General features: G+C 37.2%; 1 protein-coding gene across 1 annotated transcript in view; it reads right to left on the reverse strand.

Moving 5' to 3' along the window:
• Window positions 1-14,424, reverse strand: part of LOC121312623 (plexin domain-containing protein 2-like) — a 139,817-nt gene that overhangs the window by 30,035 nt on the left and 95,358 nt on the right. Inside the window, exons 8-10 of the mRNA XM_041244337.1 lie at window positions 8,869-8,964; window positions 7,725-7,806; window positions 1,283-1,343 (exon numbers count right to left, since the gene is read on the reverse strand). Of these exons, the coding sequence (XP_041100271.1) occupies window positions 1,283-1,343; window positions 7,725-7,806; window positions 8,869-8,964 (239 nt within the window). The remainder of the gene's footprint in view (window positions 1-1,282; window positions 1,344-7,724; window positions 7,807-8,868; window positions 8,965-14,424) is intronic.

Below are 14,424 nucleotides of genomic sequence, written 5' to 3' on the forward strand. Positions count from 1 at the left end.
AAAGGGTGGAAACAAATCATGATGTTTAACAACAGTACAAGACTGGTATACAAGGATAAACACTCCACTAACACATGTAACAAATAAATATCCCTTTTCTTCCTTGGGGGGCGCAGCGTATTGATTAAACACAGTAACCTATGAAGGTGAACAACTAAGCAAATTAAAACCTAATAAACTGTAACAAGCAATATATTTCATTTGAACCTGACGGTGTGCAGTGTTGGGTATTATTATGTATTGCTTTTCCCATTATTGCATTGTTAAATCACTGCATGGCATTTGAAGTAAACATCAAAAACGGCAGCACGGCTTCAGATAGCTGTATTAAAATAATACAATACCAAAACTGGGGTTTGAAACAGCAGCTGACAAAAAGCATTTATTTTCACCTGACCTGAAAAATGCATGTCTCCCAGTCATTTTTAATTTATTTTTTTTATCACAGAAAAGCAAGCAGATGTGGCTGAAGATAAAATGCTGTCATTTCATTGCAATGGGTGAGGTGAAATTGACGTATTTTCAAAATGAAAACGAGATTATTCCTGTTTTCAGCACAGATTCAAGTTAAACTAAAAACTTCTCGTTTCAGTGGTGTCATTATTTTTTTATTTTTTTTAATGCCGCTGCTTTTAGTGCTGATGAAAGCTGAGGGACAGTGGCAGAGGTTACAGTCAGGCATGGTGCAGACAGGCCCTTGGAGAACCTTCCTTCATGATCCTAAATTACAGATTATTTAGCCCTCCTCAATCCTGACTATCACCCCTGCCATTTAGCCCAGGGCCTCACTTATGGAAACACTGCCAACCGTGCAGGATTGTGCATTGGTTTTGAAACAGGGCCTGTGGAGACCATCAAACACATTTTAGGTGGACCTAAGTCACATTTTAGCACAGTTCTCCAGAGGTCAAAAGGATGACTGGCTAGTGAATTAGCCCACTGTGCCTCCTAGCATCTCCTATAACTGATTAACAAGCACGCTGCAGACACATTTAATCGATCCAAGCTTTGTCTTCTATATCTATAAAAGTTAATTACCAAGTTTCAGCAGCTTCTCAAGTCTAACTAAATAGTCTGTGATAACAAGCAGTGCATTCACCAATGTGCCAGCCTCCATAAGAGATCTGATACAAATTAACATGGCTATTCCCATTTGTGAATCTCATTCCTTTGCTTCAACATCATTTAGCATTTACAAGGCAAGGCCTTCGGGAGCAAACACAGTACATATGAATCGTTTCGTTGTGTATTTAACTTTAAAACTTCAAAAGAGCTGTTGTACCTCGTCAATGCAGTTGCTATCTACCCAGTCCTGACGATGACGGTCAAACCCACTGGAACATCTGAAACAAAATAATCAATTCATTAAAACTTACATCCTGGCAATGGCTTGTGCTAATCTCTCGGTGGTCAGTAGTGAGACCACTGATCATACTTCAGTTTAATGGCGCTCACTCATTTCCAGTGTACAGTACACAGTATGTGCTGTGACCTGAGAGCTAGGCTATTTTCTGTTACAACCAGCTTGATCAGCAAATAAGGACTGATGAAATCAATTACTTGGAGCACATGGCGAAACATTGGTCTCAAACTGCACAAAACCCACATTTTTATTATAATAAATAATATAATAAACAACAGCATTAAAGGACATACCCACTGGGGATCTTATATGTATGGCTTACTAAATGTAACTGTGTATGTATGTGTTTTTGTATTATAACTGCTATTTTTTGGTAAATTATTGTACTCTATTCTGTAATGACAACACAGAAATTAATATGTTGACACATAAAGTAATACCCTATGGATCTAGAGATAATAAACAATAAAATGCAGTAACTTTACCGGAATGATGTGATTACAACATTGCTGTTGTGGGTGTTATACCATACATCCTAGATTTACTGAACTTTACTCTGAAGCATGAAACAGCTTGTAGTTATTCAAGTGCACATCCTAACCTAGTGCATGATGTGTGAAATGAGGGAAACATCGACTTCAATCATGGTTCTCTTAGCAACCACATAATAACAAACCCTTATAATCTCCATAAAACAGCTGCCTTTTACCTTACTTCAATTTTAAACAAGCACACCGTTAGCAATTACAGCAAATCACATCGAATGCATCTAACACATAATATATGGACTCAGATGTCAGTTTCAAAACTGATTTATGTGTATGAAAATCATAAACTGGGGATCATGTATGCTAAAATATGGTGTATTAGCATATGTACCTAGCATATGAAAAACCCTCCTGTAACCACCCTGCATGTCCCAATGCCATGAACAGATCCTTCGTATTTTTTGACAAGACTGTTACCAGTATGGATGCTCTTAATTTCAAATCGAGCCATTTCTGTTTGGCTTTTTCACACATGCAGTTCATCAGCTCGTTCAGGCTGATCAATTCCAATAGCTTCCTTGTGGACTTTCATCACCATATCTGTCCCAAGTTTGAGGGATTACTTGTATGATTCATGGTGCTTCCGTCCTTCCCTTTTACTTGTCAACACCAGGGGGGCCACACATAAAAATCCTCAATTACTGCATGCAGATTTCACACACTGCGTGTGCCCAAGTGATTCTGTTCAACTGAAAACAAAATAATAATAAATCTATCTTGCTTAATGAGTAATTTTCTGCTTCATGAAATACGATTTGCATTCTCTGATACTCAATTAGCTAAATTAGTTGAAAGCATAAATATCATTTAGGGTTATTTCTCATTTTTATTCCTCCATGGACAAATACACTGCCCTCTATTTGCAGATAGTGGTATCTCCTCCCCAATCTCCACTCATTAAAACAGGTTGACCCAACTGTGTGAGAATCAGCTCAATATCAATCTGAGACCCAGGTGCCAGGGGTGAAGCCACTGAGCCACTCTTTCACAAGCTCTTGTCTGACATATGCTTATTTGTATTATTTAACTTGCCTTTCTACTGAAAAGAAAGAGTTTATTTTATCTTTGGATGAGCGTTTGAAATGTTCACCCATCTGAATCAGAATTTACTAGTGAATGACTCACACTTTGACCTTTTACACTCTTTGATACAAGGTAGAAAAAAGGGTAGGGAGCAGCTACATCAAGAGAGTGCCTTATAATTCATGTTTTCAAATCAACTCTACAGTCGAGTTTCTTTAAAAAGCTATCAATATAACAAAAATGCAAATTTCCTTTGTGTATATTTTTTTTTGTATGGCTTCCCTGAGCAACACTGGCATATTTAGCACATCCTGTTTCTGCAGGTTGCAGCAAGAGCATACCTGATAAGTTCAGTGGCAAAGCATAGCATGACTTCCAACATGTGTCTGTAGCTGAAACTATGTTCTAATCCAGCACTGTGCAGAGAAAGGTAACCTACTCAATAATGTAGAATACAAACACCCAGAAATGATATGAGCTTTAAAACCATATGGTGGGTACAGTGGACATACACATCCAATATTATCCAGTGGTTTAATTTAAGGAAGGAATAGACGGAATAGCCCTAGTCCACAATGTGTAGCTCCCAGTTCCCAGCGGAAATCAGGTGTTTCTTTTCCAGGTTGAAAGTTTGTCACAATACTTTGCACACGTCTATCGGTCTTGATCCATAATATCTCTCTTCAAACAGATTTTTACTTCGAGATGGTGGTTTTCTGCTAATGTTGGTCACTGCAACAAAAGCGTTGCGGGAAAAGATAGCTGCACGGGCATCAACTATTCTTCTCTTTGTGATTTCAGTGCGTTCGTTCTGCTTTCCCATCATTGTTGCTGAATCGTTGCACGCAGCACCCCAACACAGCTTACAAGCACAACGAATGTACTACGTGTATGAGTAGAAAGCATAGTGTGTGTGTGCATCGCTTTGAGTGGATGCTTTCAGCTTGTTTTTAAAAAACTGAATTCTGTTTTTCTTTAATTTTTATATGCATGAATTGTATTGTGATTTGCTTCTGATATACTTTCTGTATGAAAGGCGCTATATAAATAAAATAGTGGATTGATTTATTTTTATCTTTATAGCTGCCTTAAAGTACCACATAGCAAAACACTATGGTAAGTGTTTCCATTTCTAACATAAAATATAACTTCATTGCAGGTGTTGCTTGTTTTATTATTTAGTGCTCTTTACAAACTGCTCTAAAGAGCAGATCATAATTCAAAATGTATTTCAGCGATACAATGACGACTACACTAGTGCAGCAGTGTGTATCATGCTGTTGTTTTTAGCCCTGACTTGCTTCGAAAGGACTTTTTATTTGGTTTTAGGCAAATCATCCACAGTGCATATCAATAACAAAATATTATTATTATTATTATTATTATTATTATTATTATTATTATTATTATTATTATTATTATATAACATACTGTGGATTACACTTTCTCTAAACAAAGATTTATGTTTTTTTTTTTTCTCTCTGATAATAACACAGCCTTCACTTACTACAAATAGGTTGCAAGGTTTTTGAAAAAAAAAAAAAAAATCTTTCCTCATGTCCAATTTGCTTCACTGTAATTTCTAAAAGTGAAAAATATGGTATTTTGTATCTGTCTGACTAATCATGTTCTAATTGCTGCATATTGTATCAGACATGGTATCAGTTACTTATATATTGTATTAGAAATAAAAGTGTCAGGTAATTCAAATTAGTTTTTGATTTCATGCCGACACACAATTTGCACAGCTACAATTCCTAAAACAAAAGGCAGCATATTACTTGTATTGACTAAATGGTCAGCACTGTACTATTTTTTTTAACCCTGTTGAAATCATGATCCTAAATTACACATTTTCTGACCTCTTTATGCTGGTTTCCCTACTATTTCCATTTCTGTTTTCAGGAGGAAGACAAACATAACAACTGCTACAAAATGCTATCAGGCTGACATATGCAGCTATGAAACTAGGGGTTGGCAATATTTCATATCCAAAGTCCTAACTGGCCATGTAAGCAGAAAATCTAGATCTATTAGTAGATCTATCAATTTGCCTGCCTGGTACCCTGCCCTGCAATGACACTGAGGTTATGGCTTCTTTCATAAAAACACCATGCCTCAGAGTTTCATGGTACAACTTTAATTTACAGCAATAACTTTAAGCAATGCCCAGGGGCCATGGTTTTTGGTACTAGTCCATAACTCTGGTCTTCTCTGAGTTATTATATGTCTACTAAATGGAGCTTCAGAGAGCAAGCAGGTCTGTTGAATTGATAATAAAACAAGTGAACTTCCAAGCATTATCAACATGGATGCAGAAGACAAACACGATTTGGAGAAATGATGCTGCTGCATAGAGCAAATTTTCAAGAAGAATAAATACAGTGCATGCTCTATCCTTGTACCCGAAGATACATACAATTCCCCAAATATACACTACATGGTATTTGAGATCCCTAATTTGAACGTCACCCATTCGCTGATCAGGAGGAGTGATGCTCATTAGGCCTCCTCTGTTCTCATTGACAAGCCCGTAGCCTAATTAACTGCCAAACCTATGCAATGAATGTTTACTAAGATAACTGACTTAATGGCTGAACTTAGAGTATGATGTACAGCAACAGCTTGAGTGTAATATTAACAGTAACTTGAAGCACTTCAGGAGCTGCAGACCACTTAAAAATACTACCGACAGCAGACTATCAATAGCAGACTTCATTTCAAAGAGGAACGGATAATTAGTGAGCATCCTTTTATCTGATGGTATCCCTTCTTATCCAGAGAGCAGGTCAACGCTGTTCAATGTCACTATTACATATAAAAGCGATGATTCATTTTTAAGTGCAGTGAACTCAGAGGTAAACATTATTGGGCAGGCCTTGTCGTTTATTAGACAAAACAAATGATCACTTAAGTGTATTTTATTTGAAATTAGTACAACATCTGTAACGCAATCCCGTAATTCAAAAACAATATTCCACCGATTACTGAAATACATGGAAACAAGGCTGAAAGGAATACAATCGACAAAAATTGATCTTCAGGCTAAACCAGTGTACCGTGTATTATCCCTATTAGTATTTTAGATGCATTAAACTGAAAAAATAAGGCTATTTTGCAGGTCTTGTTGCCCATCTAGAAACAATAATATACCCCTAAATGATGGAGTGGGACAGAGGGAAAAGAAATTTTAATTTTAAAAAGTCATATAACCATCAAGCTCATATTAAGAGATCTGCCCTGGTAACAGTAAATCTGAATCATTGCCATAGTCACACTTATTATTGTGGCCTGAAGTGTGTTTGTAAATATGTGGCAGTATTACTGTTATCAGTGTAAAGGGAGCCTGGATAGGTGTAGACTCAGTGACTGCCTTTATTAATGGGTGAGACTGCAGTGGATATCCTGCCTCCCTTAGGAGAACCCTTTTCCAGTTCATTGAAAGCAACATCATTTCAAGAGTAACCTATGTTCAAAGTTAAAGCACAGTGGTTAGACTGAACTCCTTTCTATGGATTTTTAATTACTCCTTCACTGTGATTGAGACTAAGGGTTGCTCTCCTGGCACTGTGCCAGACAGCCTCAGAGCTTGCAGCTATGCAGTCTTTAACGTCTTATTTTCACAGACACAGGTAATCTTTTTGTCTCAAGCCATGTAACTTTGCTTCACTCCGGTATCCAAACAAACACATGGAGCTCAAACTTTGGGCAAACCCACTTCTACCTCCCGACACATAACCGTTGACTATTAACTGATGCAATTACATGGTGACACTGTGGCGCAGGTCATTTTCATGTAATTCCACCAGTAGTTACTATGGTAGAGAAGAAAACGTTGGTACCCAGTTATTACCATGTTATTGCATAGTTATGAAAGCCATGCAATCTAAAACCCTATCAAACATTTCAGCCCCCTGTTCCGACTGGCTGAAATGACCTTGAGGATATACAAGTAAGAATATGAAATGTTTTTATCCAACAATTCTATCCGCTTCTAAACAGCATTGATTTCAAGTCATGGCCCATTTCCCACTGCCTCTGTCTGTCTGTTTGTCACCATTCTGTTCCCTCCCTATACAGTCCACTCACTTCTGCAGTAGAATAAGCACAACTGGAGTTCTCATGAAATATGAATGCAATAACATTTCATCTTACTGGCTCTAAGGGGGTTGTGCTTTTATTTTTACTCTCTCAAGAAAATCAATATAGCTTTTTATATTGATTTTTTTATGACAGTGGAAGCAACATAGCTCTGCATCTCACTGTGAAAGTTGGAAGGGTAGCTGAGTCTCAGGCATGTATATTGTGACTACGATTAATGCTGAACACGTGATGCAGAAACAGCGCATTTGGGACACTGCAGAGAGAAACAAACCTCATTCAAGTGAGCAATGACCAACTGTACAGAAGGGTTCAAGCATGCCAGTCATTCGGGGTGGTTGCTGGTTGGGTAATGATAGAAAGGGTGTTGAAGAGGTAAAATTATTTTCAATCTCTAGGTGAAACGGCCATGGAAAAGCCAGACTACCAAGGCTTGCAATCAGAACTACGCAACCCAATATAGTCAGATATCATTTTTAAAGATGACAAGAAATCTTTGCAATAAGACATGCTTCTCTCAGAACTGCCCAAATGTAGCAATACAGCAGCATAAAAAACAAAAAAGACATAAAAAAAAATGTGCTCCAAATGTGCTTATTATTTTGAACACATTCAATGAAAGTGTTGTAGAATACAGAAGTTAACACAGACACATACACACACAATGCACTTACTTGGAATGAGCCTACCTTTGCAGTTTGTTACACCAGCTACAGTTAAATCCAATCTGGGAAGAGATACAGGGACCACAGCTTCTGAACTGCAAACAAGCTAGAGAGAGCAGGGGGGAGGAAGGGAAATGGTTTACAATGAACATGGATGCAATGAGCAACCACACCCATTACAATCCGTGTGTGCAGAGAGTGGGTCTGCTCAATTAATCTAAACAGTGATAGAACTAAATACTGCTGTAGTCTCAATTAATAAAACAGGACCCTCCCTGTCATCCTACATGTTTCTACAGGCAGAAATACATGCAAGACTCACGAGCAAGATAACAGGTGGGATGTAGGTAACACACGCACACACAAACACAAACACACACACACACACACACATATATATATATATATATATATATATATATATATATATATATATATATATATATATATATATATATCTACATATATGCACGCAATAAGGTTGACGGGGTGTCCGTACACGTCGAATATCCATATATTTAATGTATACCGATACCCTGAAGGACCTTATTGCTTTTATAATCGAAGTGAAACAGTGGATTTTAAAAAAGCAGATGTAATGTTTAGGGTAAATTTTTTAAAATGTTTTAATTAAATATCCTTATGCCAGTAAAGGGACCACAAAAGTAGTCCAATTTATAACTACAAACTAAGTTAAGATGAGTAAATTGATTGAATTGAAACATGCAAAAGTAAGTAAATATACAGGGTGATTAGAAAGTAAGTTTACCACATCAACGCATGGTGCACAGAGCTGAGACAGCAATTCATTTTTTTTTTTTTTTGTGAGTGCAAGACGCGTTTTTTCCACCAGAATGGGAGTAAAAAAAAATAGTAATAACAACCTCTCTGATTTTAGTAATTTTTCAAGGTCTGTGTCGGAGAGGGGTGGATAATGTGCAGAAGTGTCTTTTTGTATTTTTCTGTAACCACTAAAAATACATTATTATTTGAAATGTGGAAGTTGGGGTGAGTGAGTATAAAGCGAGCGATTATTATTTAATGTTTTTATTCCACAACCCTTCTTTGTGCAACCAATTTAAGTATTACTAACTCAAACTGCCATACAAATAGGCCCTGCATCACTGATGATACTGCTGTCGTTTAATAAGCTACCCCATTTACTTACTAGGAAGAGGAATCATCTCAACTGCTGACGAGCTTGTAATCTTCGTCTTCAGCAGCTCAACTCGGTGGTACTCGTATATTGTTCTTCTGCGAATATCTGAAAAACAACAAAAATTGGATAATGTTCTTTCTACATACCATTGGCAAGAAGCTGGGCCAGGATTTTGTGTGCTGAACTTGATACAAAGTTTGCAAATCATCGAAGGAGATCCCCTCTGTTTTTGAGTTCACCATGTTATTGAAACACGTAAAATACATGAGGTCGGGTGTATGCTTTTACTTCTTAAGATGCAGTAAACAATAATCTTAAGACAGAACAACAAAGGTAGATTTATGAGACTTGCACATTATGTTGTACAGGAAGCATGAAACTGGGCCATGGTTATTATAGACTGTCAGCGCTGGTAACAGTGAAAAATATTCACATTGTTTTCTCTGCGGAGGACTGTTATAGATGAGTTCTGCACACTGAATGATACCACCCATAGTGCCAAACTGCCATCTTTATGTCTTCACAACTGATTATCCTGTATAGATAAAAGGAAGTACAGTTTGTATGTTTTACCATTTTGTATCTAAAATACTTTTAACATATATGTATATTAACGGGAGGTGAAATACAACTAAAATGGGGTTTATTTTAATGATCCTAAAAGCAATTTATTCTTATTTAGAAAAATCCTGGTTACTTTTCCTAAGTGTAAACACCCCTGTGGCCTCACACGGGCTATCAATCTAGTTTCAGTCCTGTTAAGACTTGTCAGGCCGTAGGTCTACATTAAGCTGTTTGAGCTTGCCAAGTGCCAAAATGATTGTTTTTCAAAAACGATAAAGTTTTCTAAAATTAAAAAAATGGACTACATGATTATTTTTTGAATATTATACATTTCTAATTTATTTAGGTAGATATACAGCAATGACTGATACTTCAGTTTTTTTACATAACACTAGTATCACTCAGTCACAGACACACACAGGCAAAAATGATGTGTCACTTTAGGGATGCTTAAATAAAATTTTAAGGTGAATTTTAAACTTAAACCTATTATGCAAAATCATTGACCTTATTGTACAATGGATACAAATCCTGCAACTATTGAACTGTCTGCTTTTCAGAATTCCAGGATTAGTAGAATAGTTAATAGGAGCCAGTGGAAGGGCTACTGTGCGCTCACAAGGCAATTATTGCAGAAATAGCAGACACAGGAGGCTGCAGTTCAGCGCTTCTAATGTAAAAATACAAAATAAAGTAGCACACAAGCAAAGGCTATATTGGTGCAGGGACAAGGATCGCAACCTCGTGCTCCTAGTCCGTTTCCTAATTACTGCCCAGAACAAAGGAACTGGCTCCTTTTTCATGCCATGTAGCCAGGGCTAAATGACAATCAATTAGCATCTGCCCAACTTCAATTAAAAAAATATAAAACTTTAATTATAAACCAAATTGCGTGTGTGGTGCCCCCTAGTCCTATTGCGGGACAGAAATTCACTTTAAAATTTGTGAACCTTGAAATGGAAGACAATTTATCCTAAAATGCCATTCTTGTAAAGCCATCATTTGTAATGCGACATGACCTTTAGGCTTGGCTGGAATGGCTTTCATCTCTGCTGCTCTCTGTCATACTTTCATTGGCAGTGTTGATTGAACACCCCATGTAACTGATGGATTAGTTCCTTATAACAGTTTTTTTTTTTTCTTAAACTTAGAAAAATGTGATTTGCTTGACCCCTGTAGAGACAGGCTAATAAATCTGTTGTGTTCGAGGCCTCAACCTGCATCTCAAAGATCTCATAAGCATCTCATAAGCATCTAGCATTAAAATGTGTGTGGGATATATTTTTAAAGACTGCATTTGTGGATCAATCTCTGCTGCTGCCAGATGGCTCTGTAAATGAGATGTTTACCTAAGAGGTCTTCATCATATGTACATTTCTAACAATACTAAACATAGGGCTCCCTTTAAATCACAATGATGTGTTCAAAATATCAATACAATTAGATTAAAAGGTGATTTATAATCCCTAGTAAATCGAAGGAGTACCTATTAAGTGAAAATAACAACAACAACAAAATCCATAATCGGTATTGTCATTGAAATATAAACATCACTAAGACCTTCCACATTGGGAATTGCTTGGGATTAAAGACCAGTTTATCATAGTGGAGTGAACGAAAAGTTAATTGCATCTGTGCATTGTATAATAAGCCATGATATCACATGTCCAATGCATTCATGCTGCAGCTCCTGCAATGTTATTGTACAGTTCAGCACTGCTATGTGCCTTCTGATATTAACAAAATACTACTCCTGCAGGGTCAGGCAATCGTGGCCACAAAGAAACTTATAGTGCCATTGGAGGTTCCGCTTTATTTGTTTTTGCTCTGCTGGAAGCAGTTTTCCTTGCTGACTCTTGCAAACTGTGTGTGTTCCCCAACGGCAGGTATCATGAAAATAATCTAATTCAACCCCTGTTTCACACAGGGGTGGGAGGGAAGGCTTGAATTCCTATTATTATCTTTTTTAAATATATCTGCATGTCACCAAATAAAGGACTGTTATAGTCTGTAAACTGCCTGACACATATTGAAGAAATGATTGTTACTCTTCAAGTGAATTACAGTACACAGGATACCAATTTACATCCAGAAAGAACTTGCAGACTGACAGTACGCAACAGTAAAACTTTCATACTGCTCTGTGCGGTAAAAGCTACAAACTCCCATGTCTTAATTACTAGGGTTCATTCTATGAATACAGTACAAATACATGTTTTGTCACTGTAAGCCTTGGCAAATCAATGCACTCTAACAGCATCACTTTATCTAATGGAGAATTTATGTTTTTTAATTCTCTCACTGTTTCTGAGATTCTATGTATCCCTCGGGGCCAGTAAATGATTTTGCCCACTAGCAGGCAACGACTCAATTTAAATAGCAAAGTAATTGCTTGACTCATTCATTTATTCATGTATTTTAACTTAGATGATATGCACTTCAGTGGTTAAATGAAAACTATTACTGAGGAACCTTTCAAACCTAGCTCGTTTGACTGTCTGATGCGGATTGAAGTGAAGTGCGGTTCGGTTTGTTTGGAGGTATATGTGAAACCTCTGACAGTGACATAATTGCACCAGGATGCGATTCAAAACAAGAGAACGAACTCGGTACGTTTCCAACACTGCTCCCCCAAAACTTTTTGCAATGTGAAAGCAAACGAACTTCTCCGAACAGCAAACCAAACTGTGGAAGTGATGTAATTGATCAAACGCGAAGGAAGTGTCCAGCCTTTTCACTCAAATACATTTGAGAAACTACTTGGAAAATGTTTTCGCGAGGGATGAACTGGAGTACTGCTGAAACAGAAGCTTTGCTTGAAGCATGGGCTGATGTGTACATAATGGGAAAGCTGGAAAGAACACACAAAAACACAAAGATTGTTTCTGTGTTTTGCGAGCTCTTAAAAAGTAAGGTCTTTGAACAAAGCCCTTCACAGTGCCAAATAAAAGTAAAAAAAACGGTGGCAGACCTACATTAAAATGAGAGATATGCTCCGGTCAAGCGGGAGTTCATCAAAATTCAAAAATAAATGCCTCTGTTTTGATCAGCTTGACGTAATTGATGTGGTTGGTGAATCACCTCCAAAAGGACAGTGTTTTCCACAGAGAGAGGCAACACTATTTCGGTGTGTTCCGTTTCTTCTGCAGTTATTATAATGCATGGGAAAAGCAAGGGCACAGCGCGCGCAGTACCTGTATTCTCTATGATGGAAAATGTTTTTCTACAGAGAACTTCTGCTCAAGTAAACTGCACAAGAACTAAATGCGTTTGTAGGTGTGTGGCAAAGTGGCTGCTGATTATTAACAAGTGCAGAGGTGATGCAGTGCAGGGATGAAACAGACAGAGATTTGTAATCCAGTATGGAAAAGTGTATTTTATTGTTTGTAATCCTGGTCTGGAGACTAAATAATAAGCTCTGGTTATACACAGCGATGCGTAAAACACTGAGGACAGTAACAGGGATTTGCAGCCCTAAACAATGAACACGGGTATCTCTCCCACAATATACAAACACGGTCACCAGTCCTGGGTGCGCGCTGTAATGCTCGTGGTGGGTGATACAATTTATAGAGTGACAAATTGTGAAGTGTAGTTCCGGGTTTTACTTCTGGCCCTTGGCGACAGCTTCGGAATGTGTTACTCTATGAACACACAATTATAGACAAGACAAAAAAAAAAAAAACACTCACGATACGAACACTGTAAACTAGAAAACAACTTAAAGTCAATATCAGTTTTATGATGCATTTGCTGGAAGGGAATTGTAGATTTTAGTGAAGTTCAGCTTTATTATTATAATTATTATTATTATTATTATTATTATTATTATTATTATTATTATTACTTTACAGCTTTTTTAAGAGTTACTGTTTGAGTTGTTCTTTATAAGTTGCTAGCAAACAAATCTGTTTATTTTTCATTAGTATGACTGAACTAACCCGGAGTGCTGGAGAAACAGTCTAGCGCTAAGTTCCAAATGGACAATCACCAAAGGAAAGTGGACTGGCAGTGATCAGTACCCCACTGAGATCCACTGAACCAACATGAAAAGGAATTCGGAATACTTGTCACTTACCAGTATTGCCTGCAAAGGTATTGTTTTTGTTGTTTGTATTGCTTTAGGATTCTCTAAAAGGAGTTCTTAAGAGGTAATGTTTTAATTTATTTATCAATAAAAAAGTCTACTAAAATATATGGTACTTTATTCGCAATTAGTTTTTTCTAATACAACATCAAATTTTATCATCTACTTTATCATTTAATTTAAAGATTGAGATATAATTTAACATAAAGCAGCAGAAGCAGAAGAAGCAGCAGCAGGAGACGCATCAGCAGCAGCAGCAGCAGCAGCAAGAAGCAGCAGCAAAAGCAGCAGCAGCAAGCAGAAGCAGCAGCAAGCAGCAGCAGCAAAAGCAGCAGAAGCAGCAGCAGAAGCAGCAGAAGCAGCAGCAGCAGAAGCAGCAGCAAAAGCAGAAGCAGCAGCAGCAAAGCAGAAGCAGCAGCAGAAGCAGAAGCAGCAGCAAAAGCAGCAGCAGCAGCAAAAGAAGCAGCAGCAGAAGCAGCATCAGCAGCAGAATAATCTTGAGAGTGGGAAAAAAGTGTTCATTTATTATAATTAGGACAATTCCGGCAAATGCCCGATGGATATAGTGGCTAGATCATTGCTTTCACTATGCTGATAAAGGGGTTTGTGAATAAGTTTTTAATATGCCACTATGTTTTGTGAATTTGTGTTTAATGGCCATTAAACTATATTGCTTGGAGTAATTGTGTTTGTGTTTAACTGTCTGAAAACACTTCATCTAAAACAATTTTTCTGCCCCAAACACTGCACTTAATTTTTTCCAATACAGTATCTTTAAATATAATCAGTAAATCGTCCTTAAGTGCACAATGCTATTCTTTTGAAGCAAAATGTTCAGTTGTACTTATTGTGTAAATATGTTTGCACAATGTTAAAGTTATATCATGTAAAAAGATGTACACATTAAATACACT

Source organism: Polyodon spathula, chromosome 3, assembly GCF_017654505.1.
Source record: "Polyodon spathula isolate WHYD16114869_AA chromosome 3, ASM1765450v1, whole genome shotgun sequence".
Lineage (NCBI taxonomy): Eukaryota > Metazoa > Chordata > Actinopteri > Acipenseriformes > Polyodontidae > Polyodon > Polyodon spathula.